The following is a 22,992-nucleotide window of genomic DNA, read 5'->3' as shown; positions in this document are numbered from 1 at the left end:
CCGGGCCCTCGGGCCCCACATGCCTCAGCCAGGCCCTCTCCCTGCAGAATTCAGCTGCCCTTCAGCCAGTCCGGGGTCCTCATCGAGCACAGCAACGGCAATCTGAAGGTGGTGGCCAAGCTGGGCCTGGTCTTCATGTGGAACCAGGACGACAGCCTCCTGGTGAGGCCAGGGGCTGGGGGTGGGGGTGGGGAGCTGGGAGTTGGGGGCTGGGGGCTGGGGACCAGGGGCTGGGGGCTGGAGGTGAGGGGCTGGAGGCGGGGGTCCTGGCACATACCTCCAGCCCAACAGCCTCCTGGTGAGGCTGGGGCCGGGGGGCCGGGAGTGGGGGCCAGGGCTGGGGGCTAAGGGCAGGGGCCCCAGTAGGTACCTCCAGCCAACAGCCCCCCCAGGGAGGGAAGAAGGTGCTCTGGGTGAAGGAGGGTGAGAAGGCCGATCCCACCCCGCTGGGGGCCCAGGGCCCACACCCCATGGAGACGCCATGTGTCGGGGAAGTGTCTCCTCCAGGACACACTCCTGCTCCGGGTCCCAGCTTGGAGGAACGAGTTGGGGGGTCCTCTGTGAGGAGCTGCAGCCCCGACCTCCTCGGGAGCCTGGTCCATCGTTCTGGTCCTGGGGCGTCCCTGGCGCGGCTGGAGTCCGATGTGTCCTCTCCCTGCAGCTCGAGCTGGACGCCAAGTACGCCAACCAGACTTGCGGGCTGTGCGGAGATTTCAACGGCGTCCCCGTCTACAACGAGTTCTTCTCACACAGTGAGTTCTCCCCGGCGCCTCCCCGTCCCCCTACCCCCGCCCGCGCCCGGCTCCTCGGCGCTCCCTGAAGCCTGCCTCCAGAATCCCAAGTCAGAGATGTCAGTCTGAACACGTGTGCACAGCCCACATGTGCACGCAGACCTGTGCACTCACACGCGCCACACACGTGTGCAGACCCGGGCACGGCCCCGCACCGCCCCCTCAGCAGAGCAGGCAGCCCCCGCCACGCCCTCCTGCGAAGCCGAAGACCTGCCTCTGTCCAGACCCTGCCTCTGCATCTTAGTCCTGACACTGTGCCACCCAGCCGTGGCCTATCTTGCGGCCCACGCCTGCCACGGCCCCGAGCTTGGGGTCCCCTCTGCTGGGCCTGTGGAGCCCCACGCAAAGCCCATCCATGAGGGCTGCTTACCAGAGGCCAGCCCAGGGGCCCGGGGGCCGCCGGCAGGGGCTCAGGCTCACTTTCCAGGCCCCTGGGCTGCGAGCCGGCCCCAGGCCCACGGAGCATCAGGTAAAGGGCCGAGCCCACGGCCTGTGGCCTCGAATGCCCAGGGGCCCCTCACTTCATCTCAGAGGCCCTGAATATCCTGCAGAGCTGCCACTTAACCGGGCAGTGTGGGCAAGGAAGGCAGGCATGGCCAGAGCACCCTGAGCGAGGGATGTGGGGGGCCCTTGTGCTTCTGGCAGATGTCAGACTGACCCCCACCGAGTTTGGGAGCCTGCAGAAGATGGACGGCCCCACGGAGCAGTGTCAGGACCCTGTTCCCGAGGACGCTGGGACCTGCTCGGATGACTCTGTAAGGCCCAGAGTGGACGGGGTGGGGTTCTTGCTCCCACAGCCCCGGGGCTGAGCTGGGGACATTCCAGACCCGACTGAGCGAGGGGTCTGGGCTCTGCCCCAGGGCATCTGCGAGGAGATGCTGAGCAGTGAGCCGTTCTCGGGCTGTGCCCGCTTGGTGAACACCAGCAGCTACCTGGAGGCCTGCCGGCACGACCTCTGCCACTGCAGCCGGGTCAACCTCACCAGCTGCCTCTGCCACACCCTGGCCGAGTACTCCCGCCAGTGCGCCCATGCCGGGGGGCTGCCCCTGGACTGGCGGGGCCCCCAGCTCTGCCGTGAGTGCCCAAGTGGCCTGGGCCCTGGCCTGCTGTCCCCCAGGGCCGGGGGCAGGGCAGGGTGTGACACGGCCCGTCCTCCCCCACAGCCCAGACGTGCCCCCTGAACATGCAGTACCGTGAGTGTGGCCCGCCCTGCGCGGACACCTGCTCCAACCCTGAGCATTCCCAGCTGTGCGAGGACCACTGCATCGCCGGCTGCTTCTGCCCCGAGGGTGAGAAGGAGCCCCTCCCCGGCCCCCCGAATCACACAGAGGCATCACGGGTCCCAGGACGGAGCCCCTGAGGTGTCCCTTGGCCCCTGGGTCCGAGGAGCCCTCTAGGGCAGGCCCGTGGTGGGCAGGGGCCGTACCCCTCCCTACGCCCTCTCAGCAGACAGTGCGGCACGTGCCACATGGCCTGCCTGCCTCTGCAGGGATGGTGCTGGACGACATCGGCCAGGCGGGCTGCGTCCCCGTGTCCGGGTGCTCCTGTGTATACAACGGGGCCACCTACGCTCCAGGGACCGGCTACTCCACAGGCTGCACCAACTGGTAGGGCCACGGGCCCTGCCCTCTGCTCGCTTGATCCGCCCTGGGACGGGCGCTCCTGGGAGGCCCCCTGGGGGCTGTGGCCAGGTGCCACGGGTCTGCTCCCACCTGGGGCCTGGGGCAGAGGCCAGCGGCTCTCTGGGGAGGGGCCAAGGGGCTCCAGTCTCTGTAGGGAGGCAGGCGGGCCTGGGCGAGACCGCTGTCGGCCTGCCAGCTGGGTGGGGGCTGTGCCTGGGGCCCAGCACGCACGCGGGGCCTCCCTGCTCTCAGCACCTGCTCTGGAGGCCGCTGGACCTGCCAGGAGGCGCCGTGCCCGGGGACCTGCTCGGTGCTGGGTGGCGCCCACATCTCCACGTTTGACGAGAAGCAGTACAGAGTGCCTGGGGACTGCAGCTACGTGCTGGCCAAGGTGCGGGGCCTCCCTGGAGATTGCCCCGGGAGACTGCCCCGGCTTTGGGCGGGCGGAGCGGGGAGGCCGAGGCGGGCTGGGGGCTGCTGAGCTCTGCACGGGGGCCTGTGTTTCCAGCCTTGTGACAGCAGCGCCTTCACCGTGCTGGCCGAGCTGCGCAGGTGCGGGCTGACCGACAGCGAGACCTGCCTGAAGAGCCTGACGCTGAGCCTGGGCGGGGGCCACACGGTGAGCACGGGCCCGGGCGGGGTGTCCCTCCTGGCAAATGGCCTCTGCCCGAGCCATGACCCCACAGAGGCAGCAGCCTGTGGACACCCCCACTGCGTCCCACCTGCACCACTTGTGGGTCTTCTGAGCAACCGTCTCCAGAGAGACCAGCTCTGAGACGGGCTCTAGGGGCTCCTCACCTGTCCAGCGTGGCCCAGGAAGCTTCTCTGTTGAAACTGACTTAAAAAAATAGTACATTTAAAAAACACTTAGGCTTCCCCAGGCCCTGGCTGCGGCCTGTGGGATCTTCTCGTGACATGCGGTGCCTCGCTGAGGCGAGCGGGCTCTGGAGCGCCGCTTCAGTAGTTGCAACTGACAAGCTTAGTTGTCCCGCAGCGTGTGGGGTCTTAGTTTCCTGACCAGGGATCAGAACCACATCAGCTTCTTTGCAAAGTAGATTCCTAACCACTGGGCCACCAGGGAAGGCCTTGAAGTCAACTTTCTTACTTTAGTAAATCTCTTTGCTCAGTTCAGTTCAGTTCAGTCACTCAGTCGTGTCTGATTCTTTGTGACCCTATGGATTGCAGCACGCCAGGCTTCCCTGTCCAACACCAACTCCCGGAGTTCACCCAAACTCATGTCCATCGAGTCAGTGATGCCATCCAACCGTCGCATCCTGTCGCCCCCCTCTCCTCCTGCCCTCAATCTTTCCCAGCATCAGGGTCTTGAGTCAGCTCTTCCCATCAGGTGCCCAAAGTATTGGAGTTTCAGCTTCAGTATCAGTCCCTCCAAAGAACACCCAGGACTGATCTCCTTTAGGAAGGACTGGTTGGACTCCTTGCAGTCCAAGGGTCTCTCAAGAGGCTTCTCCAACACCACAGTTCAAAAGCTTCAATGCTTTGGCACTCAGCTTTCTTTATGGTCAAAGTTTCACATCCATATATGACAACTGGAAAAAACATAGCTTTGACTAGATGGACCTTTGTTGGCAAAGTAATGTCTCTGCATTTTCCATATGCTGTCTAGGTTGGTCATAGTTTTTCTTCTAAGGAGCAAGTGTCTTTTCATTTCAAGGCTGCAGTCACCATCTGCAGTGATTTTGGAGCCCAAGAAAATTGTCTCTCACTGTTTCCATTATTTCCCTATCTATTTGCCATGAAGTGATGGGACCAGATGCCATGGTATTAGTTTTTTGAATGCTGAGTTTTAAGCCAACTTTTTCACTCTCCTCTTTCACTTTCATCAAGAGGCTCTTTAGTTCCTTTTCACTTTCTGCCATAAGGGTGGTATCATCTGCGTCTCTGAGGCTATTGATATTTCTGTCTTCAATCTTGATTCCAGCTTGTGCTTCATCCAGTCTGGCATTTCGCATGATTCATGTAAGGGGTTTTCCAAAATTTGCTGGCATATTGAGTGCAGCACTTTCATAGCATCATATTTTAGGATTTGAAATAGCTCCGTTGAAATTCCATCACCTCCACTAGCTTTGTTTGTAGTGATGCTTCCTAAGGCCCGCTTGACTTTGAACTCCAGGATGTCTGGCTCTAGGTGAGTGATCACACCATTGTGATTATTTGGGTCATGAAGGTCTTTTTTGTATAGTTCTTCTGTGTATTCTTGCCACCTCTCTTTAATATCTTCCGCTTCTGTTAGGTCCATACCATTTCTGTCCTTTATTGAGCCCATCTTTGCATGAAATGTTCCCTTGGTATGTCTAATTTTTTTGAGGAGATCTCTAGTCTTTCCCATTCTATTGTTTTCCTCTATTTCTTTTCATTGATCACTGAAGTAGGCTTTCTTATCTCTCCTTGCTATTCTCTGGAACTCTGCATTCAGTTGGGTACATCTTTCCTTTTCTCCTTTGCCTTTCACTTCTCTTCTTTTCTCAGCTATTTCTAAGGCCTCCTCAGACGACCAATTTGCCTTTTTGCATTTCTTTTTCTCAGAGATGGTCTTGATCCCTGCCTCCTGTACCAATGCTATGAACCTCCATCCACAGTTCATCAGGCACTCTATCAGATCTAACCCCTTGAATATATTTCTCACTTCCACTATATAATCATAAGGGATTTGATTGAGGTCATACCTGAATGGTCTAGTGGTTTTCCCTACTTTCTTCAATTTAAGTCTGAATTTGGCAATAAGGAGTTCATGATCTGAGCCACAGTCAGCTCCTGGTCTTGTTTTTGCTGACTGTATAGAGCTTCTCCATCTTTGGCTGCAAAGAATATAATCAATCTGATTTTGGTGTTGACCATCTGGTGATGTCCATGTGTAGTCTCCTCTGTGTTGTTGGAAGAGGGTGTTGGCTATGATCAGTGTGTTCTCTTGATAAAACTCTGTGAGCCTTTGCCCTGCTTCATTCTGTACTCCAAGGCCAAACAAAGGCACTGGGGTCTCTGTGGGGTCCCTGGGTCCTGGTGTGCACAAGATTTTGTTTGAGCCCCCCGAGCATCTCTGGCAGGTAAGGAGTTTGACTCTTAATGCGATTCCGCCCCCCCCCCCCCACTCTCTTGCTGGGGCCTCTCGTTTGCCCTTGGATGTGGGGCATCTTTTCTTGGTGGGATCCAACACTCTCTTGTCGACATCTGCTCAGCGGTTAGTTGCACTTTTGGAGTTCTCACGGGAGAAGATGAGCGCACATCCTTCTACTCCGCCGTCCTGAACAACTTTCATGTCACACACACAAAAAAAAGTCCTATCCCTGTGGAAAGCTTAGCAAAGCAGGCTGAGCCTGAGTTGGGCAGGGGTGGTCATCAGCCCTTCTCTGCCCTGCGGGGACTGTCATGACCCCTGCTGTGTGCTTCTCCAGGTCTTCATGGTCAAGGCTAGCGGGGAGGTGTTTGTGAACCAGATCTACACCCAGCTGCCCGTCTCAGCAGGTAAGGGTGCCCGCCCCGGCCCCACTTCTGGCGGTTCCACCTCTCGCACCCACTAAGATGTGGGCCCCTGTGTCCACAGCCAACGTCACGCTCTTCAGACCCTCCACCTTCTTCATCATCGCCCAGACCCAGCTGGGCCTGCAGCTGGACATCCAGCTGGTGCCCATCATGCAGGTGTTCGTGAGGCTGGCGCCGCAGAACCGAGGGCAGAGCTGCGGTAAGAGGGTCACCGCCCGGCAGCCAGGCCCACCCCCCGTGGCTGGGTGCTTGGGGGCCTCACCCTGCCTTCTGCCCCAGGCCTGTGCGGGAACTTCAACCAGAACCAGGCCGATGACTTCCGGACCATCAGCGGCGTGGTGGAGGGCTCGGCCGCTGCCTTCGCCAACACCTGGAAGAGCCAGGCCGCCTGCCCCAACGTCAAGAACAGCTTCAAGGACCCCTGCTCCCTCAGCGTGGAGAACGGTGTGTGTCCAGTAGCCCCGGGGCCCGCCTGGCGCCTCGGACCGCTCACACCCGGTGCTGCTCCTTACCGAGGAACTCGGGGTGAAGGAAAGCCGCTCACCTCGAGGGGGCTCCCACTTGACATGACGTCCAGCCCCACTGACCACCCCTCCTCTGTCCACAGAGAAGTACGCTCAGCACTGGTGCTCCCGGCTGACCGACCCCCACGGCCCCTTCGCCCAGTGCCACTCTGCCGTGGACCCCAGTACCTACTACTCGGTAATGCCGCCTCCCAGCTCTGCCCTTGGGCCTGGGCCACCCTCAGCGTCCCAAGGGCCAGGGCGACAGCGTCTGGGCCCAGCTGGTCTCCCGGGCTCTGTCCCCTCCCCCACTCCCCCACTCACTCATTCCCTCACTCATTCATTCACTCATTCATTCACTAATTCATTCACTCACTCATTCCCTCATTCCCTCATTCATTCATTCATTCACTCATTCATTCACTTATTCATTCATTCACTCATTCATTCACTCATTCCCTCACTCATTCACTCATTCACTCATTCATTCACTCACTCACTCATTTACTCATTCCCTCACTCAGTCATTAATTACTCAGTTGCTCGTTTGCTCGCCACCCATTGTGAGATTCCGAGCCCATCTGTGCTCCTGCCCTACACCCAGGCACTGGGGCAGGGGCTGCTACACACAGTGAGTGAGTACCCCGCTGGGCCTGGGGTCAGTGAGAAACTGGTGTCTGGGACTGACCGCACGGGGCTGGACCGCTGGGTCACAGAGATGAGGGACTGCGGCCCCTCCGGCAGCCCCCCACCAGCCCAAGGATGTGAGTGCAAGATGGTCTGTTCACGCTCTGCTGAGGGAGGGGGAGCCCCCGTGAGCCTGGGGAGGGGGCCTGGGGAGGCAGGGGCTCCGGCCGCGGCATGCGGAGTGATCGCCGCGTGTGGGCTGGGGTCCCTGACGCCCCGGTGTGCCCCCAGAACTGCCTGTTCGACACCTGCAACTGTGAGAAGAGTGAGGACTGCATGTGTGCGGCCCTGTCCTCCTACGTCCGGGCCTGCGCCGCCCGAGGCGTGCTGCTCAGTGGCTGGCGGGACGGCGTGTGCAGTGAGTGTCCTGTGGCAGACGTGCCACAGATCCCACCCCGAGCCGGGCACGGGGGTCGAGGAGCACCGAGCCCAGGGCCCCAGGACCCTGCCCGGGGGCTATAGGGGCTGGGGATGCCCGCCAGCTCTGGCCTGAGTGCCACCCTCCCTGCACCCACAGCAAAGCCCATGGCCAACTGCCCCAAGTCACTCGTCTACCGCTACAACATCAGCACGTGTCCACCCACCTGCCGGTCCCGGAGTGACGAGGACGTCACCTGCAGCATCAGCTTCGTCCCCGTGGACGGCTGCACCTGCCCCGATGGCACCTTCCTGGACGACGCCGGCGCATGTGTGCCGGCCGCCAGCTGCCCCTGCTACCTGCAGGGCTCCGTGATCCCCAACGGGGAGTCGCTGCACGAGCAGGGCGCCGTCTGGTAGGAGGCCCTGCTGAGTGGGCGGGGGTGGGGGAGGCTGGCGGCTCTCTGACCATGCTCTCCCGGCAGCTCCTGCACCCAGGGCACACTGACCTGCATTGGAGGCCACACCCCAGACCCAGGTGAGCTGGGAGTGGGCGGGCGAGGGGGAATCTCTGCACAAAGCTCCTCCTCGAGGCAGTGAGCTTGGGTGGCGGCAGGCTCCCTGAGCGCCCCCTCCCTCCCCAGTCTGCGCCCCACCCATGCTCTACTTCGACTGCCGCAACGCCACGCCCGGGGCCAGCGGGGCCGCCTGTCAGAAGAGCTGCCATGCCCTGGACATGGACTGCGTAAGTGTCCCCCGCTGTCCCTGGGGCCCCTCTGCAGGCCCAGGTCATCCGTTAAGCGGGGTCTGTCCTCCCACAGTACAGCACCAAGTGCGAGCCCGGCTGTGTGTGTCCCGACGGGCTGGTGGCCAGCGGCGATGGCGGCTGCGTCCCCGTGTCCGCCTGCCCCTGTGTGCACAACGAGGCCAGCTACCAGCCAGGCCAGACCATCCACGTGGGCTGCAACACCTGGTACGGGGCTGGTGGGGGGGCGGCTCCGGCAGCGGGACGAGGCACGGCCTGGCCAGCTGTGGGGGCGGGCAGCTGGGGCCTCGAGGAGGGAGGTGTGGGCTGACGGGCACTGTCCCCCAGCACCTGTCAGAGTCGGACGTGGCAGTGTACCGACCAGCCCTGCCTGGCCACCTGCACGGTGTATGGGGATGGCCACTACCTCACCTTTGACGGGCGGCGCTACAGCTTCAGCGGGGACTGCGAGTACACGCTGCTCCAGGTACACGGCCACCGAGTTCCCCCACCCCCCCAAGGCCTGCTCGCTGCCCCGGTGCATGCTCACCCCAGCGGGCCGCTCCTCTGCCCACAGGACCACTGCGGCGGGAATGGCAGCACCCAGAACAGCTTCCGCGTCGTCACCGAGAACGTGCCCTGCGGCACCACAGGGACCACCTGCTCCAAGGCCATCAAGATCTTCCTGGGGGTGAGCAGGGGAGGGGGTCCAGGCAGGAGCCCCCCAAGAAGGCCGTGCTCCCATAACTAAGCCAGGACAGGGGTGGCCAAGCCGTGGACCCACCCAGGTGGTGGCCAGTGTCCTCAGCCACCCTCACGTCCTTGCAGAGCTACGAGCTGAAGCTGAGTGACAGGAAACTGGAGGTGATCGAGACGGGCCCTCGGCCACCCTACTCCATCCACCAGATGGGTATCTACCTGGTGGTGGACACGGAGCTGGGCCTCACGCTGCTGTGGGACAAGGGTACCAGCATCTTCCTCAGACTCAGCCCCGAGTTCAAGGTGAGGCCTAGCCCTGGACCAGGGGCGGCTGGTGATGGAGGTGCAGGCAGGGGAGAGACAGAGACCCCGAAACAGAGAGAGAGGCAAGCAGAGGACACAGGGGAGGCAGAGAGAGGCAAGCGGCACCGGAGGAAGAGAGGCACAGAGAGATGGAGAGACAGAGAGAGGCAGGGCTGACGACGGCACAAACCCTCGGCCGCGTCTGGGTCCTGAAGCTGCAGGAAGGAGGACCCCAGACAGGGGCCCCTCTTCCCCAAGGCTGGACGCCGAGCCGGCCCAGGGGCCCCTTCACCCCCGGCCCTGGTCCCCACATCCCCACACCGTCTTCGTTGCATGGACCCTCGTTCCATAAGGATGCACCCACCAGATCGGCCACCTCACGCCAGGGAGCCCTCGTCCTGCAGGGACCTCACTCTCATGCTCGGCTGTAGGGGCTTCCAGGAGGAGGACCTGAGTCTGTCTTTGGGGGCACCCCATAGCTGCTACGCCGCGTTGCCTGTACCCTCTGCTCCAGGAGACGCCAATGCCCAGTGGGCCGCACCCAGGGCCGCCCTCACACTCACTGGGGCTGCTCTGGGGGCTGTCCTGGGGAAGGTGGGGGCCCGAGGGAGTGAGTGGGCCCCTCCTGTGCCCACCCGGAGCTGCTGCCATCTCTGTGTCCATCTGTCTGCAGGGGAGGGTCTGCGGGCTGTGCGGGAACTTCGACGACAATGCCCTCAACGACTTCACCACACGGAGCCAGTCTGTGGTGGGCGACGTGCTGGAGTTTGGCAACAGCTGGAAATTCTCCCCGTCGTGCCCGGACGCTCTGGCCCCCAGGGACCCCTGCACCGCCAACCCGTACCGCAGGTCCTGGGCCCAGAAGCAGTGCAGCATCATCAACAGTGCCACCTTCAGCGCCTGCCACGCCCACGTACGCGGGGCTCCTCCGGGCACCTGGGGAGGGAGGGATGGAAGTGGCTCTGGGCTCCCCACCACCCTCTGAGGCCAGCGGTGGCCGCGCAGGACTCCGTGCTCCAGGGGAAACTGGCCCAGGTGGACATCAAGCCGCGTGGGTGCCCAGGAGCCCCCCAGTGTCTGAAGCCTTTCTCTCCCGCAGGTGGAGCCAGCCAGGTACTACGAGGCCTGCGTGAGCGATGCCTGCGCCTGCGACTCGGGGGGCGACTGTGAGTGTTTCTGCACGGCCGTGGCCGCCTACGCCCAGGCCTGCCACGATGCGGGCGTGTGCGTGTCTTGGCGGACCCCGGACACCTGCCGTGAGTATTCTGGGACCTGCCTCCCAGGTGGCATGGGGGTGCAGGGGATCACGAGAGTTGGGCTGAGAGTGGGTGGGGAGGCAGGGAATGAGCAGGGCCCCCTTCCCCCGCCCCAGGGCCCGGGCGCCAGGGGCGGGCATCCCCAAGAAGCCAGCTGCTTGCCCCCTCTCACCCACGGGCCTTGTAGGCCCACACCCTGCGAGGCCACGTCTAGGAGGCACAGAGGACAGCCGTGGCTTTGTGGGGGTGGCCCTGGGCTGTCCTTCTGGGGCAGCCCTCCGCCTGGGGCCCCCCGACCAGACGCCTGGCCCTGAGTGACCCCTCGCTGCCCCTCGCCCACAGCTCTGTTCTGCGACTACTACAACCCCCAGGGCCAGTGTGAGTGGCACTACCAGCCCTGTGGGGCGCCCTGCCTGAAGACTTGCCAGAACCCCAGCGGCCAGTGCTGGCCCGACACCCGTGGCTTGGAAGGTGGGCACCCTGCTGGTCCGGGGCGGGGGGGGGGGCCCGTGCTGGGGGCCCTGGGTTGGGGCTGGGGTCTATCCTGGCGATCCTGGGACCGTTGACCAGGCTGAACTCCCCCTGGCCCCTCGAGGTGCCTTTGTGGCCATAGCCTCGAGCTCCCTGCTGCCTGGGGGGTGAGGTCCAGGGCTGGGGCCCGAGGTGGGAGCGAGGCCATGGGTGACTGGCCTGGCTGGGACTCACGTCCCTCTGGCTCGCAGGCTGCTACCCCAAGTGCCCACCAGAGGCCCCCATCTTCGACGAGGACCAGATGCAATGTGTGGCTTCATGCCCGACCCCATCCCCACAACCCCCCTGCCACGTTGGAGGCCAGTCTTTCTGGCCAAACTCCACGGTGCCCTCGGACAGGAACTGCTACTCCTGGTGAGTCTGGCCGGAGCTGCGAGATCCTGGAGCACGTGGGGGATTCGCCTGGCCACCTCCCAGCAGGGTCTCCTTCCTTCAGGGCCAGAGGGTGCCCCGTTCTGGGTCTCCTGTGGGGGTCCATGGGGAGCCTCCTCACTGCTGGATGAGGGTGGGGGGCCTGGGGGTGAAGAAAGGGGGCAGAAGGGAACCTGGGTCGTCACACCACCCGAGGCGCCCTCCCCAGGAAGAGGCCCTGGGGAGGAAGGGGCCTCCGGAAGGTCCTTGGGTCCAGAGGCTGTGCTGGAACCGCCTCCTCTGCCCATTGGCTGAAAGGCTCCCTGAGAGGGCGTGGCCTCCGGGCTGAGACCTGGCCGCAGGGACCCAGCGGGGTGGCTCCGGCCTGCCCCCGGCACAGGCCAGAGGACGCCCGGCACCCCCAGACTCACCTTTCTTCTGTCACCAGCGTCTGCACCAAGGGTGGCGTGCAGTGCGCCTACGACGCGAACGGTGAGCAGCAGACCGCCCTCCTTGCGCCCGGGGCCTGGGGCTCCTGCCCGCGTCCCCGCCCGCTAACGCTGGCGCTCTGCTCCCCACAGCCTGCGTCTGCACCTACGACGGGAGGCCCTTCCATTCTGGGGACGTCATCTACCACACAACGGATGGCTTGGGGGGCTGCATCTCGGCCCACTGTGGGGCCAACGGCACCATCGAGAGAAGGGTCTACACCTGCAGCCCCACCACGCCCACACCCCAGACCACCTTCTCCTTCTCGACATCCCTGCCCGGTAAGGCAGACACGTGGGTACCGTGCAGGGCCGCGCCCCACCCCCACCCTGAGTCAGGAAAGAGCCGGCACCCAGCAGAGCGTGTGACCCTTGTCCAGTCACCCTGCAACCAGGAAGGGCCAGCCTCCTCGAGGCCCCTTGGCAGGACCAATGCCCTGGTCGTGCTTTCAGGGCTGAGGCTCCCAGCGAGGGGCAGGCGCTGTAAGCGGAGGTGTCCCAGGCCGGTCCCCAGGGAGAGGACCACGGGAAGCCCAGCTCGAGCACCCCTGCCCAGACCTGCTGCCCTCAAGGCTGCTCTGAGTCCTCACTCTTCCAGGGGCACCTCAGGGCCTTATTAGAGCTTCCCCAAAGGGTGACGAGCCCCTGGAACTCTGGCCTTAGGTTCCAGGAAGCAGGCTTCCTTACACAAGCTTGACTCACCTCTTGACTCAGGAGCGGTGAGCCCCACACCTGCCAGGTGTGGGCGCCCTGCCCCCCAAGCTCCTTTCGGGGCAGACAGATGCGGTGGAATACCCCAGCAGCTGATGCTGAGAGAGCGGCGGGGTGGGGTGTCCTCGAGGGCCGTCGGGAGCCCTGGCCCCTGATGCTTGTCCTCTCTGTCCCGCCCTCAGGTGTGAGCTCGACGCTTCCACCTGGCAGGCGCCCCAGCCCTTCCGAGAGCACAGCACACACCCCAAGCACGGCCCCGGCCTCCAGCCCAGGCACCTCAACACCTGTCCCAGGACCCTCTACACCTGTCCCAGGCACCTCAACACCTGTCCCAGGCACCTCAACCCCTGTCACAGGTAACTTGACTCCTGGGAAAACAACCCTCTTGACTCCCAGCCCAGTGCCAGTTTCAACAACAATTTCAAACACAACCTCTGTGTTGTCCACAGCTCCAAGGCCCTCAGAGCAGTCCTCACCTGAGCCCACCACGGTCACCTGTTTACAAGTCTTGTGCAACTGGACTGAGTGGATGGACGGCAGCTACCCTGGGCCAGGGAGAAACAGTGGCGATTTTGACACTATTTCGAATCTCAGAGCCGAAGGGTATAAGTTCTGTGCAGAGCCCAGGAGCGTGCAGTGCCGGGCAGAGCGCTTCCCTGACACCCCACTGCAGGAGCTGGGCCAGGATGTGGTCTGCGACAAGTCCGTGGGCCTGATTTGCTGGAACAAGGACCAGCTGCCCCCCATCTGCTACAACTACAATATCCGCTTCCTGTGCTGCGAGCTGGTGGACACTTGCAGGACAAACACCGCTTCCCCTGCTGCGCCTGCCACCACACGGACAGCCACAGCTGGAGCCAGCTCTACCTGGGCCACTGGGACCCTCTCCACTTCCACAAAGCTCAGCACTGCCAGCTCACCTCACATGACCCCAACAAGACGGGCCACGCCCAGCACACACAAGCAGTCCTCTCCTGGGACCACCCCCTGCAAGCCAAAGTGCAGGTGGACCAAGTGGTTCGACGTGGACTTCCCAATGCCCGGGCCCCACGGGGGAGACAATGAAACCTTCAGCAACATCATGAGGAATGGAGACACTATCTGCCACCGACCTGAATCCATCAGCAAAGTGGAGTGCCGAGCCGAGAACCACCCCGGGGTCAGCATCCACGAGCTGGGCCAGCTGGTACAGTGCCGCCAGGATGTAGGCCTGCTGTGTCGGAACCAGGACCAGAAGGGCAAGACCAGGCTGTGCCTCAACTACCAGATCAGAGTGCTGTGCTGCGAGCCCCAGGAACACTGCCCTCCCGCCACTGTCACAGTAACCAGCACCTCCAGTGTGCGGGTCACTGGGCACACAGGGACCACCTTCCATGAAGCCACATCCAGTGCAAACTCTGTGCACACAGGCAGCACAACCTTGGCTCCTACAACCAGTACAACTTCTGTGCACTCAAGCAGTACAACCTCAGCTCCAACAACCAGTACAACCTCTGTGCAGACAAGCAGCACAACTTCAGCTCCTACAACCAGTACAACCTCTGTGCACACAAGCAGCGCAACCTCGGCTCCTACAGTAATCTCAACCTCTGTGCAGACAAACAGCGCAACCTCGGCTCCTACAATGAGCTCAACCTCTGTGCACACAAGCAGTACAACCTCAGCTCCAACAACCAGTCCAACCTCTGTGCAGACAAGCAGCACAACCTCAGCTCCTACAACCAGTCCAACCTCTGTGCAGACAAGCAGCACAATCTCAGCTCCTACAGTAAGGTCAACCTCTGTGCAGACAAGCAGTGCAACATCGGCTCCTACAATGAGCTCAACCTCTGTGCACACAAGCAGCACAACCTCGGCTCCAACAAGCAGTGCAACCTCTGCGCAGACAAGCAGCGCAACCTTGCCTCCTACAACCAGTGCAACCTCTGTGCACACAAGCAGCACAACCTCGGGTTCAACAACCAGTGCAACCTCTGTGCACACAAGCAGCACAATCTCAGCTCCTACAATGAGCTCAACCTCTGTGCACACAGGCAGCACAACCTCGGCTCCTACAACAAGCTCAACCCCTGTGCAGACAAGCAGCACAATCTCAGCTCCTACAACGAGCTCAACCTCTGTGCACACAGGCAGCACAACCTCGGCTCCTACAACGAGCTCAACCTCTGTGCAGACAAGCAGCACAATCTCAGCTCCAACAACCAGTACAACCTCTGTGCACACAAGCAGTGCAACCTCGGCTCCAACAAGCAGTGCAACCTCTGTGCAGACAAGCAGCACAACCTCAGCTCCTACAACGAGCTCAACCTCTGTGCACACAAGCAGTGCAACCTCAGCTCCTACAACGAGCTCAACCCCTGTGCAGACAAGCAGTGCAACCTCGGCTCCAACAAGCAGTGCAACCCCTGTGCAGACAAGCAGCGCAACCTCGGCTCCAACAAGCAGTGCAACCTCTGTGCAGACAAGCAGCACAACCTCAGCTCCAACAACCAGTACAACCTCTGTGCAGACAAGCAGCACAACCTCAGCTCCTACAACCAGTCCAACCTCTGTGCAGACAAGCAGCACAACCTCAGCTCCTACAACCAGTCCAACCTCTGTGCACACAAGCAGCACAATCTCAGCTCCTACAGTAAGGTCAACCTCTGTGCAGACAAGCAGTGCAACATCGGCTCCTACAACGAGCTCAACCTCTGTGCACACAAGCAGCACAACCTCGGCTCCAACAAGCAGTGCAACCTCTGCACAGACAAGCAGCGCAACCTTGCCTCCTACAACCAGTGCAACCTCTGTGCACACAAGCAGCACAACCTCGGGTTCAACAACCAGTGCAACCTCTGTGCACACAAGCAGCACAATCTCAGCTCCTACAATGAGCTCAACCTCTGTGCACACAGGCAGCACAACCTCGGCTCCTACAACAAGCTCAACCCCTGTGCAGACAAGCAGCACAATCTCAGCTCCTACAACGAGCTCAACCTCTGTGCACACAGGCAGCACAACCTCGGCTCCTACAACAAGCTCAACCTCTGTGCAGACAAGCAGCACAATCTCAGCTCCAACAACCAGTACAACCTCTGTGCAGACAAGCAGTGCAACCTCGGCTCCAACAAGCAGTGCAACCTCTGTGCAGACAAGCAGTGCAACCTCGGGTCCAACAACCAGTACAACCTCTGTGCACACAAGCAGCGCAACCTTGTCTCCAACAACCAGTGCAACCTCTGTGCAGACAAGCAGCACAACCTCAGCTCCTACAACGAGCTCAACCTCTGTGCACACAAGCAGTGCAACCTCAGCTCCTACAACGAGCTCAACCCCTGTGCAGACAAGCAGCGCAACCTCGGCTCCAACAAGCAGTGCAACCCCTGTGCAGACAAGCAGCGCAACCTCGGCTCCAACAAGCAGTGCAACCTCTGTGCAGACAAGCAGCACAACCTCAGCTCCTACAATGAGCTCAACCTCTGTGCACACAAGCAGTGCAACCTCAGCTCCTACAACGAGCTCAACCCCTGTGCAGACAAGCAGCACAATCTCAGCTCCTACAATGAGCTCAACCTCTGTGCACACAGGCAGCACAACCTCGGCTCCTACAATGAGCTCAACCTCTGTGCACACAAGCAGTGCAACCTCGGCTCCTACAACGAGCTCAACCTCTGTGCACACAAGCAGCACAACCTCGGCTCCTACAACCAGTGCAACCTCTGTGCAGACAAGCAGCGCAACCTCGGCTCCAACAAGCAGTGCAACCTCTGTGCAGACAAGCAGCGCAACCTCGGCTCCAACAAGCAGTGCAACCTCTGTGCACACAAGCAGCACAACCTCGGCTCCAACAAGCAGTGCAACCTCTGTGCAGACAAGCAGCGCAACCTCGGGTCCAACAACCAGTACAACCTCTGTGCACACAAGCAGCGCAACCTCGGCTCCAACAAGCAGTGCAACCTCTGTGCACACAAGCAGCACAACCTCGGCTCCAACAAGCAGTGCAACCTCTGTGCAGACAAGCAGCGCAACCTCGGGTCCAACAACCAGTGCAACCTCTGTGCACACAAGCAGCACAACCTCAGCTCCTACAATGAGCTCAACCTCTGTGCACACAGGCAGCACAACCTCGGCTCCTACAACAAGCTCAACCCCTGTGCAGACAAGCAGCACAATTTCAGCTCCTACAACGAGCTCAACCTCTGTGCACACAGGCAGCACAACCTCGGCTCCTACAACCAGTGCAACCTCTGTGCAGACAAGCAGCGCAACATCGGCTCCAACAAGCAGTGCAACCTCTGCGGAGAGAAGCAGCGCAACCTTGCCTCCTACAACCAGTGCAACCTCTGTGCACACAAGCAGCACAACCTCAGGTTCAACAACCAGTGCAACCTCTGTGCACACAAGCAGCACAATCTCAGCTCCTACAATGAGCTCAACCTCTGTGCACACAGGCAGCACAACCTCGGCTCCTACAACAAGCTCAACCCCTGTGCAGACAAGCAGCACAATCTCAGCTCCTACAACGAGCTCAACCTCTGTGCACACAGGCAGCACAACCTCGGCTCCTACAACGAGCTCAACCTCTGTGCAGACAAGCAGCACAACCTCAGCTCCTACAACGAGCTCAACCTCTGTGCACACAAGCAGTGCAACCTCAGCTCCTACAACGAGCTCAACCCCTGTGCAGACAAGCAGCACAATCTCAGCTCCTACAATGAGCTCAACCTCTGTGCACACAGGCAGCACAACCTCGGCTCCTACAATGAGCTCAACCTCTGTGCACACAAGCAGTGCAACCTCGGCTCCTACAACGAACTCAACCCCTGTGCAGACAAGCAGCACAATCTCAGCTCCTACAACGAGCTCAACCTCTGTGCACACAAGCAGTGCAACCTCGGCTCCTACAACGAGCTCAACCTCTGTGCACACAAGCAGCACAACCTCGGCTCCTACAACCAGTGCAACCGCTGTGCACACAAGCAGCACAACCTCGGGTCCAACAAGCAGTGCAACCTCTGTGCAGACAAGCAGTGCAACCTCGGGTCCAACAACCAGTACAACCTCTGTGCACACAAGCAGCGCAACCTCGGCTCCAACAAGCAGTGCAACCTCTGCACAGACAAGCAGCGCAACCTTGCCTCCTACAACCAGTGCAACCTCTGTGCACACAAGCAGCACAACCTCGGCTCCTACAATGAGCTCAACCTCTGTGCACACAGGCAGCACAACCTCGGCTCCTACAACAAGCTCTACCCCTGTGCAGACAAGCAGCACAATCTCAGCTCCTACAACGAGCTCAACCTCTGTGCACACAGGCAGCACAACCTCGGCTCCTACTACAAGCTCAACCCCTGTGCAGACAAGCAGCACAATCTCAGCTCCTACAACGAGCTCAACCTCTGTGCACACAAGCAGTGCAACCTCGGCTCCTACAACGAGCTCAACCTCTGTGCACACAAGCAGCACAACCTCGGCTCCTACAACCAGTGCAACCTCTGTGCAGACAAGCAGCGCAACCTCGGGTCCAACAAGCAGTGCAACCTCTGTGCAGACAAGCAGCGCAACCTCGGGTCCAACAAGCAGTGCAACCTCTGTGCAGACAAGCAGTGCAACCTCGGGTCCAACAACCAGTACAACCTCTGTGCAGACAAGCAGTGCAACCTCGGCTCCTACAACCAGTACAACCTCTGTGCAGACAAGCAGCACAACCTCAGCTCCTACAACGAGCTCAACCTCTGTGCACACAAGCAGTGCAACCTCAGCTCCTACAACGAGCTCAACCCCTGTGCAGACAAGCAGCACAATCTCAGCTCCTACAACGAGCTCAACCTCTGTGCACACAAGCAGTGCAACCTCGGCTCCTACAACGAGCTCAACCTCTGTGCACACAAGCAGCACCACCTCGGCTCCTACAACCAGTGCAACCTCTGTGCACACAAGCAGTGCAACCTCGGCTCCTACAACCAGTGCAACCTCTGTGCACACAAGCAGTGCAACCTCGGCTCCTACAACCAGTGCAACCTCTGTGCAGACAAGCAGCGCAACCTCGGCTCCAACAACCAGTGCAACCTCTGTGCAGACAAGCAGCGCAACCTCGGGTCCAACAAGCAGTGCAACCTCTGTGCAGACAAGCAGTGCAACCTCGGGTCCAACAACCAGTACAACCTCTGTGCACACAAGCAGTGCAACCTCGGCTCCAACAAGCAGTGCAACCTCTGTGCAGACAAGCAGCGCAACCTTGCCTCCTACAACCAGTGCAACCTCTGTGCACACAAGCAGCACAATCTCAGCTCCTACAATGAGTTCAACCTCTGTGCACACAAGCAGCGCAACCTCGGCTCCTATGAGCTCAACCTCTGTGCACACAAGCAGCACAACCTCGGCTCCCACAACCAGTACAACCTCTGTGCAGACAAGCAGCACAATCTCAGCTCCTACAACGAGCTCCACCTCTGTGCACACAAGTGGCACAACCTCGGCTCCTACAATGAGCTCCACCTCTGTGCACACAAGCAGCACAACCTCAGCTCCTACAACGAGCTTAACCTCTGTGCACACAAGCGGCACAACCTCGGCTCCTACAACGAGCTCCACCTCTGTGCACACAAGCAGTGCAACCTCGGCTCCTACAACGAGCTCCACCTCTGTGCACACAAGCAGTGCAACCTCGGCTCCTACAACGAGCTCCACCTCTGTGCACACAAGCAGTGCAACCTCGGCTCCTACAACGAGCTCCACCTCTGTGCACACAAGCAGCACAACCTCAGCTCCTACAACCAGTGCAACCTCTGTACAGACAAGGAACACAACCTCAGCTCCTACAACGAGCTCAACCTCTGTGCACACAAGCAGCACAACCATAGCTCCTACAACCAGTACAACCTCTGTGCACACAAGCAGCACCACCTCGGCTCCTACAACCAGCTCCACCTCTGTTCCTGCATCTGAGACCACCCCGTCCCCACCGGGGACCACACCTTGCTCCTGCAGTGTGTCTGGACAGTTGCACTCCGCAGGTATGCAGTCTTCCTGGGCACGTGCTGTGTGCCACCTCTGGTCCCTGGCGCCCTGTTCACAAAGCCTCCGCGTGCAGGAGACACAGGTGTGTCTTGTCTCTGTGACAGGCTAGGTCTGTGTCCAGGATTGCAGTAAGCTCTCCATGAAGATGCAGTCTAGACCTGGGCGGGAGGGCCCCAGCCAGGCCGGCTCTTCTCTGGAGTCACTTCCTGGCCTACAGTGTCTGCCTCTTTCTTTTTCCTGCAGGGTCCAACATCTATCAAGTGACTGACCTATTGGGCCACTGCTATTATGCCTTTTGTAGCCTGGACTGCCACGTGGTCAAGGGAACGGCCCCCACCTGTCCCACCAGCATGCCACCTCCCACCCCGACCACCTCCTCACCAGAGTCCTCCCCTTCTACCTCCGTGTCAGTCCCTCCACAAGGGTGCCCAAATGCAGTCCCCCCAAGAACGGTAACCTCACCTCTCCTGCCCTTCTCAGGGACTCAGGGGGCCTGGGAAGGGACCCTCAGCGGTTTCCAACTAGAGAGTGTGGCATGAAGCGTGGGTGAAGGTCAGTGACTCCTGGGCTGATGCAGGCTGGCCATGACAAGCGGCCATCTGGTCTCCAGCTCTTCTGGGTGGGGAGCATGAGGCCCAAGGTTGAGACTCCGTTCCCTGTAAAGGGGGCTGGAGCAGGCTGTTGTTTCTCGGGGGGTGGGTGGAACAGCCAAGGACTGGAGACCAAAGAGTTGGAGGCAGGGGACAGGGTGGAAAGGGGGCCGCCTTCACCAGCCAGAGCTCCCCCTACTCAGCCCCGTGCCTTCTGGGTGGGGCTGGGGGAGGAGAGGCCTGGGGCAAGGCTGGCCCCTAGTCCCAGAAGAGTGGCTCTTCTCTCTGGGGAGACCCAGGTGAGCACTGAGCCCCGCGGAGTGGGTACCAGATGGCAACAAGGCCCTGTAGCTTTCTCTGCTTCCACAGAAAGGTGAGACCTGGCCCATGCCCAACTGCTCTGAGGCCACCTGCCAGGGCAACGGGGTCATCACGGTGAGCCCGCGCCGCTGTCCGAGGGTGCAGAAGCCCACCTGTGCCAACGGCTACCCCGCCGTGCAGGTGGCTGACCGTGACGGCTGCTGTTCACACTACCAGTGCCAGTGTGAGTGTGCAGGGCGGGGCGGGGTGGGCAGGGGAGAGAAGGCAGAACGGAATTGGGCTGGACCCAGGGAGGACACCCCAAGAGCAAGGCACCAGCGGTGGTGCTCAGCCTCCACTGGGGTGCTGCGCGGAGGCCTGCGTGGGCCTGGAGTCCACGGGCCGCAGGGGCGAGGAGGCGGAGGGAGTCTGGTCCACCTCCGGCGCCTGCTGGCCAGAGTTCTGTGTGGTGCCAGTGCATGGGCCCCGACGGCGAGGCGGTCACCTGCTCCCCTTGGTGTGGGACCACGTGCCCCTGGGGCGGGGGCAGCGGTGCAGCCCGTAAGGCGCTGGCCCCTCCGTGCAGGCGTGTGCAGCGGCTGGGGGGACCCACACTACATCACATTCGACGGCACCTACTACACGTTCCTGGACAACTGCACGTACGTGCTGGCACAGCAGATCGTGCCGGTGTACGGCCACTTCCGCGTGCTGGTCGAGAACTATTTCTGCAATGCGGAAGATGGGCTATCCTGCCCACAGTCCATCATTGTTGAGTACCAGGAGAACCGCGTCACGCTGGTCCGCAAGCCCGTCCACGGGGTGATGACTAATGAGGTAGGCACGCGGCAGGGCGGCCCCACAAGCGCCGGGCGGGCTGAGGGCGCCAGGCGCTGGCTGCTCACCACCGCCCCCTTGCCCTCTCGGTCTGTTCCTCACGGGTCACTGTCCAGATCATCTTTAATGGCGAGGTGGTAAGGCCCGGCTTCCAGAAAGGCGGCATTGCTGTCTCCCAAGTCGGCATCAAGATGTACGTGAGAATTCCTGAGCTCGGTGTCCGGGTCATGTTCAGCGGCCTCGTCTTCTCCGTGGAAGTGCCCTTCAGCAAGTTCGCCAACAACACAGAAGGGCAGTGCGGTGAGTGCCCGGCCCCCACTCCCCACCCTCCTGGCTCCGGGCTCTGTCCGTGGTCATTCAGCGTGGCTGAGTGTGTCCGGCATGAGAAGGGTTCGCCTTGGGTGTGTCCCCCGGAGCCACACTCTTAGCCCTGGGCTGAGGCCACTGCATGGTGCTGAGCCTACAGGCAATTTTGCTTTCTGGCTGTACCAAGAATGTGTGACCACAGGGCCTAGGGCCTGGCCACACAGCCCACACCCAAGGCCCACCCCTGTCGTCCTCCCTGGGAACGGCCCCAGGGTCTGGCTTCTTGGAGGGAAAAGGAAGCACACGGAGGTGGAGGGGCAGGTTCGCACACTCCATCAAGGGCTGCCTGGAGATGCCAGGCCCGACCCTCGGCTCGGGGACGCTGAGCCCCTGGCGGCGGGCGGGAGGCCCCCTGACTGCCACCCCCACGCTGCAGGCACCTGCACCAACGACCAGAAGGACGAGTGCCGCCTGCCCGGGGGTGCGGTGGTGGCCTCCTGCTCCGACATGTCCAGCCACTGGAAGGTGGCATACCCCGGCCAGCCGCCCTGCAACGGGCCTCCCCCGACGCCCACCCCAGTGGAGCCCAGGACCTCGCCTACCCCGTGCCCACCTTCGCCAATCTGCCAGCTCATTCTGAGCAAGTGAGATTCTGGGGCAGGGCTGGGGCAAAGGCAGGGGTGCGAGTAGTCCTATTGACCCCACGCTGCCGGGCTGGTGGGAAGAGGTTGGCTGCAAGGGGCTGCGAGGGAGAGGGAGTCACATCTGCTGGGATGCCATGCGCAGAGCCCCATGGAGGCTGGCTGCAGGGCGGCCTCAGGCTCTGCAGCAGCTCATGGGGGGTCCAGGTGCAAGTCCTCAGCCAGCAGGGCGCTGGGTAGGCAGGCCCCCGGGGAACTCAGCGGAGAATTTGCAGGAAGAAAAACTGTTCAGCCAGACTCCCACCCTGCCCATACAGATTGCCTCATGGGCTGGGGTCTCCAGGCATGCAGATCGGCCCAGTGACATCTCTCCCTCGGGGCCCTTTCAGGGAAAGCCTGCAGCCGGGCAGCCCCTCCCTGGTGCTGCCCACAGCCCCCGTGTTTGTGCCACAGGCCCTTCGAGCTGTGCCACGTGCTGATCCCGCCCTGGCCGTATTACCAAGGCTGCACCTTCGACCAGTGCCACATGCCCGGCATGGACGTGGTGTGCTCTGCCCTGGAGCTCTATGCCGCCCTCTGTGCGTCCCTTGGCGTCTGCATCGACTGGCGGGGCCAGACCAACTACACGTGCCGTGCGTGTCCGCCCCCTCCCCCTCCCACTGGGCAGTGGCATTCAAGGGAATGGGCGCAGTGTGCAATCAGTGGGTGGGCTTGGGTGGTCAGGGTGGGCTTCTGGGAGGAGGAGGAGGAGGGCTGGGCCCAGGATGGAGGGCA

General features: G+C 61.3%; 1 protein-coding gene across 1 annotated transcript in view; it reads left to right on the top strand.

Moving 5' to 3' along the window:
* MUC5AC (mucin 5AC, oligomeric mucus/gel-forming) overlaps positions 1-22,992 on the top strand; it is a 29,264-nt gene that overhangs the window by 2,427 nt on the left and 3,845 nt on the right. The window contains 39 exon segments of the mRNA XM_052661714.1: positions 48-162; positions 662-752; positions 1,437-1,546; positions 1,652-1,822; positions 2,080-2,160; positions 2,163-2,398; positions 2,666-2,804; positions 2,922-3,032; positions 5,824-5,893; positions 5,973-6,110; positions 6,191-6,357; positions 6,521-6,613; positions 7,333-7,459; positions 7,619-7,874; positions 7,944-7,996; positions 8,103-8,203; positions 8,280-8,431; positions 8,552-8,690; positions 8,781-8,894; positions 9,032-9,205; positions 9,879-10,118; positions 10,305-10,461; positions 10,804-10,932; positions 11,184-11,346; positions 11,792-11,835; positions 11,925-12,113; positions 12,899-13,881; positions 14,580-14,623; positions 14,672-14,890; positions 15,023-15,247; positions 17,072-17,691; positions 18,124-18,538; positions 19,401-19,540; positions 19,788-19,996; positions 20,504-20,678; positions 21,021-21,271; positions 21,388-21,571; positions 22,014-22,221; positions 22,672-22,850. Of these exon segments, the coding sequence (XP_052517674.1) occupies positions 48-162; positions 662-752; positions 1,437-1,546; positions 1,652-1,822; positions 2,080-2,160; positions 2,163-2,398; positions 2,666-2,804; positions 2,922-3,032; positions 5,824-5,893; positions 5,973-6,110; positions 6,191-6,357; positions 6,521-6,613; positions 7,333-7,459; positions 7,619-7,874; positions 7,944-7,996; positions 8,103-8,203; positions 8,280-8,431; positions 8,552-8,690; positions 8,781-8,894; positions 9,032-9,205; positions 9,879-10,118; positions 10,305-10,461; positions 10,804-10,932; positions 11,184-11,346; positions 11,792-11,835; positions 11,925-12,113; positions 12,899-13,881; positions 14,580-14,623; positions 14,672-14,890; positions 15,023-15,247; positions 17,072-17,691; positions 18,124-18,538; positions 19,401-19,540; positions 19,788-19,996; positions 20,504-20,678; positions 21,021-21,271; positions 21,388-21,571; positions 22,014-22,221; positions 22,672-22,850 (7,412 nt within the window).

This window comes from Budorcas taxicolor, chromosome 25 (genome assembly GCF_023091745.1).
Source record: "Budorcas taxicolor isolate Tak-1 chromosome 25, Takin1.1, whole genome shotgun sequence".
Lineage (NCBI taxonomy): Eukaryota > Metazoa > Chordata > Mammalia > Artiodactyla > Bovidae > Budorcas > Budorcas taxicolor.
The sequence above is the reverse complement of the archived record's forward strand: the minus strand, read 5'-3'. Positions and strand labels throughout refer to the sequence as shown.